Source organism: Molossus molossus, unplaced genomic scaffold (assembly GCF_014108415.1).
Source record: "Molossus molossus isolate mMolMol1 unplaced genomic scaffold, mMolMol1.p scaffold_m16_p_18, whole genome shotgun sequence".
Lineage (NCBI taxonomy): Eukaryota > Metazoa > Chordata > Mammalia > Chiroptera > Molossidae > Molossus > Molossus molossus.
In genome coordinates, this window is record NW_023425353.1 from 65,633,729 (window position 1) to 65,637,078 (window position 3,350).

General features: G+C 62.6%; 1 protein-coding gene across 2 annotated transcripts; it reads right to left on the reverse strand.

The window, feature by feature from the left end:
* Window positions 1–1,602: 1,602 nt before the first annotated feature.
* On the reverse strand, window positions 1,603–2,181 carry IQCF6 (IQ motif containing F6). 2 transcript variants are annotated; one of them, XM_036266064.1, is made up of 2 exons: window positions 2,167–2,181; window positions 1,603–1,971 (listed from the first exon to the last, which is right to left on the reverse strand). In XM_036266064.1, exons 1-2 carry the CDS (start codon window positions 2,179–2,181, stop codon window positions 1,603–1,605), a joined length of 384 nt encoding a protein of 127 aa, XP_036121957.1. The 2 variants fall into 2 exon arrangements, with proteins under 2 accessions (XP_036121957.1, XP_036121956.1); XM_036266063.1 differs by having other exon boundaries at window positions 2,110–2,181.
* Window positions 2,182–3,350: the final 1,169 nt, after the last annotated feature.

Consider the following 3,350-nt stretch of genomic DNA (forward strand, 5'->3'; position numbering starts at 1 on the left):
TGTGTGCAATGCACATGCATGCGCACACACACGGCCCAGGGGAGGGAAAGCCTGACCCAGCCATGAGGCCCATGGAGACCTCTGACTCTTGTGTGCGCCTCCCCACTGACCCTCCCGTGCCCTGTTCAAGGCCGTCCGTCTGACCCTCCGTGCCCTGTTCAAGGCCGTCCGTCTGACCCTCCGTGCCCTGTTCAAGGCCGTCCGTCTGACCCTCCGTGCCCTGTTCAAGGTCGTCCGTCTGACCCTCCCGTGCCCTGTTCAAGGCCGTCCGTCTGACCCTCCCGTGCCCTGTTCAAGGCCGTCCGTCTGACCCTCCGTGCCCTGTTCAAGGCCGTCCGTCTGACCCTCCGTGCCCTGTTCAAGGCCGTCCGTCTGACCCTCCCGTGCCCTGTTCAAGGCCGTCCGTCTGACCCTCCGTGCCCTGTTCAAGGCCGTCCGTCTGACCCTCCGTGCCCTGTTCAAGGCCGTCCGTCTGACCCTCCCGTGCCCTGTTCAAGGCCGTCCGTCTGACCCTCCCGTGCCCTGTTCAAGGCCGTCCGTCTGACCCTCCCAGGCCCTGTTCAGGGCCGTCCGTCTGACCCTCCCGTGCCCTGTTCAAGGCCGTCCGTCTGACCCTCCCGTGCCCTGTTCAAGGCCGTCCATCACAAGACCCTGGGAGGGTCATGGACCTCAGACTTCTGAGATGCAGGTTCAGAGATGAACGTCCAAGGGACGCAGGCTGAGAGTGGGGGCCTGGAGCATGGACGACCATGCAGAGACAGAGATCAGATACAGAGGTGGCTGAGCCGCAGGCGCCCAGAGATGACAGGAGACTCAGCAGAGCGGAGACCCGCCAGCACCCCTCAGATGGCAGAGGGTGGGGCAGCCCGTGGACAGTTAGCGGAAAGAGAGGCAATCTTCAATCTTCAGGGGGCCAGCACAGCTGCTTCTGAGGGTGTGGGAGCAGGCAGAGGCTGCACCCCCACCCAAGGACCTCCCCCCTGCCCTCCTCTTCCTCTCCCCAGCCTGCCTGCCTCTCCCAGGCAGTGACCAGCAGAGGGGAGGGAGCGGTCGGCACAGCTGCTCCTCAGCTCCTGCCCTGGCCTCCCCAGGGGCCGGCTCGGGCTGGCTGTCTCCCGAGGAGGCCCAGCGCCTGCCCTGCTGTTACTCAGCTGGGGTGCCCACTGCCCTGGTCCCAGGGGCCTGCCAAGCACAGGCCTGTGGAATCCTGGCCTTCCGTGCTGCCTCTGGCTACAGCCAGACTCTGGTGTCCCACCCTGAGTGCAGTTGCCTGAGCAGGGCTGCAGAAATGAAAGCCCGGCACCTACCCCTGCGTGTGGGGACACCCGGGGCCAGACTGGCTGATGTGTCGGAGCTTGACCTGGACCCTGGGGTCTCTTTTCGGTACCGGATTGGTCGGATTTGCATTAGGAGCAAGGGCTTAGGTGGTTTGCTGTGGGCCGGGCTCTCGACCCCGCCAGGGAAGCATTTCGGGGGTGGAATCTGGGAGGTTAATCCCAGCCAGTCCCTCTCTGTCTATGCATCCAATTCCCAAAGGGCAAGACCGGTCAGTAAGCATCTTTATTGGAAGAGAGACCCAGTCCCCTCAGCTCTGCCGGCGCCCTAGGTCACGAGGATCTCGATGTCCAGCTCCAGCTGGCTGGCCTTGACCTCGTAGCAGCCCTGGATCAGGCCTCGGGTCTGGCTGGCATGCCAGCGCCAGTGCGACTGGATGGTGCAGGCGGCCTCGCGCGCCTGCAGGAAACGCCTGCGGGCCTGCCACATGCGGACCTGCGCCTGGACCTTCACCACCGCCCACTCCTGGCAGGTGTACAGCCTCAGCGCCAGGCGGCGCCTCTGCTCCAGCGTCCGGGCCTGCAGCGCCCTCCACCAGCACTGGATGGCCCAGGCCCGCAGCGCCGCCTGCAGCAGCGTCTGGCGCACGTGGCTGCCGCGCCACCATGCCTGGATCTTCGTGGCCGCCTTCTCCAACTGCGCGGGGGAGAACGCAGCTCTCAGCGAGGCCCCTTAGTGCCGTCCCCAGCTCTGGGCCCGAGAGGGGGCCGGCCTAGGCGGCGCTCTCCTCTCACTTCTAGATCCCACCTGTCTTATTTCCCACCCTCCACTCACCTTTAGACACTGCTCATCACCCTCCAGGCAGATCCTTCCTGTTCTGGCCTTACTCACATTTTCTGTGTCCATGGCCCTGGTGTTTGAGTGCCCAGGGGCCAGCGGGCTCACCCTAGGCTTCAGCCCCACCCTCAACTGTTAGTCACCTCCTCTCTGGACTCCACCCATCTGCACCGGGCTCCCCAGCTCCCTGCAGGTGCTGTCCCACCACATTTCAGCCATCTCTCCCCTCCCCTCCCCTCCCCTCCCTTCTGCTGTGTCACTTCATCCGTTGACCTTGCTGACGGATTGCCACCTGCCACCGTGGTGGGGCCTGCCATTATGTCTTGCCTTCACACCCAGCTGGTAACTGAAGTCTCGTCCTTTCTCTTCCATCCAGTCACTTGCTTCTGTTCCTGCCAGTGGCGGAGAAGAGGGTCCCTGCCCCCTTCCCCTGAGCAAGGGCCTTTGCTTTAGCCATGCTCTCAGCGGTGTGGATTCCGGGGCGTAAGTGGGAGGGGCTTGTCTGTCTGGGGGAGGGGAAGTTTCTGTGTCAACTGTGAAAGCAGGGTGTCTGAACTGCCCCCCCCAGGCCTCTGGACCCCTCTCTGGCTCCCTGTCGCCTTTCTGTTGGGTGTGCCATGGCTGCAGCGTCTTTGGGGGGACAGGACTAAAAGCTGAGTGCGGATGTACTGAGTTTCGTTAAGTGAGGTAGATTTATGTGGTCACAGCACCCCTAAGAATGGATAAATTCTCACTGGCCGTTCTGCTAGATACGGCGTCCAGGACTGGTCCTGCCTGTGAGCATCCATTCACCCGTCCTGGGGACAGAGTGCCGCTGTGGTCACAGGGACGCGCCCAGTGCCCGACCAGAAGTACACGGGCAGGGGAGGAAGAGTAAGGTCTGAAAGGCCTGGAGACAAAAGCTGATCTGCAGAAAATTCTTCCAGTCCCCGGACATGTAAAACCTTAAGTGAAAGAGTCTATTCTCACTGACGCCCGATTGAAATGAAATTCCCCGTGTCAGGGACGATTGTAAACGCAGCATACTTGTCCCCCGTTTCGGTGTGAATGTTGTGACACAGGACTTGCCAGCATCCCTGTGACTGCAGGACTCCTGCCCGCAGGACGTCGTGGGCCGTGTGCGAGTCGGCACGAGAACTCGTGACTCGTGCAACCTGCGCGTCCCCGAGACACCGTCTGTAGTGAAAGCCATCCCGGGAAGAGGCGACCGGAGCTTATGCAGCTAAACACACAAGGGA

Coding starts and splice junctions, on each gene's coding strand:
- IQCF6 (XM_036266063.1), bottom strand. CDS start 2,181: ATGGACACAGAAAATGTGAGTAAGGCCAGAACAGGAAGGATCTGCCTG. Junction 1,972..2,109: donor GTGATGAGCAGTGTCTAAAG/GTGAGTGGAGGG, acceptor TCCCCCGCGCAG/TTGGAGAAGGCGGCCACGAA.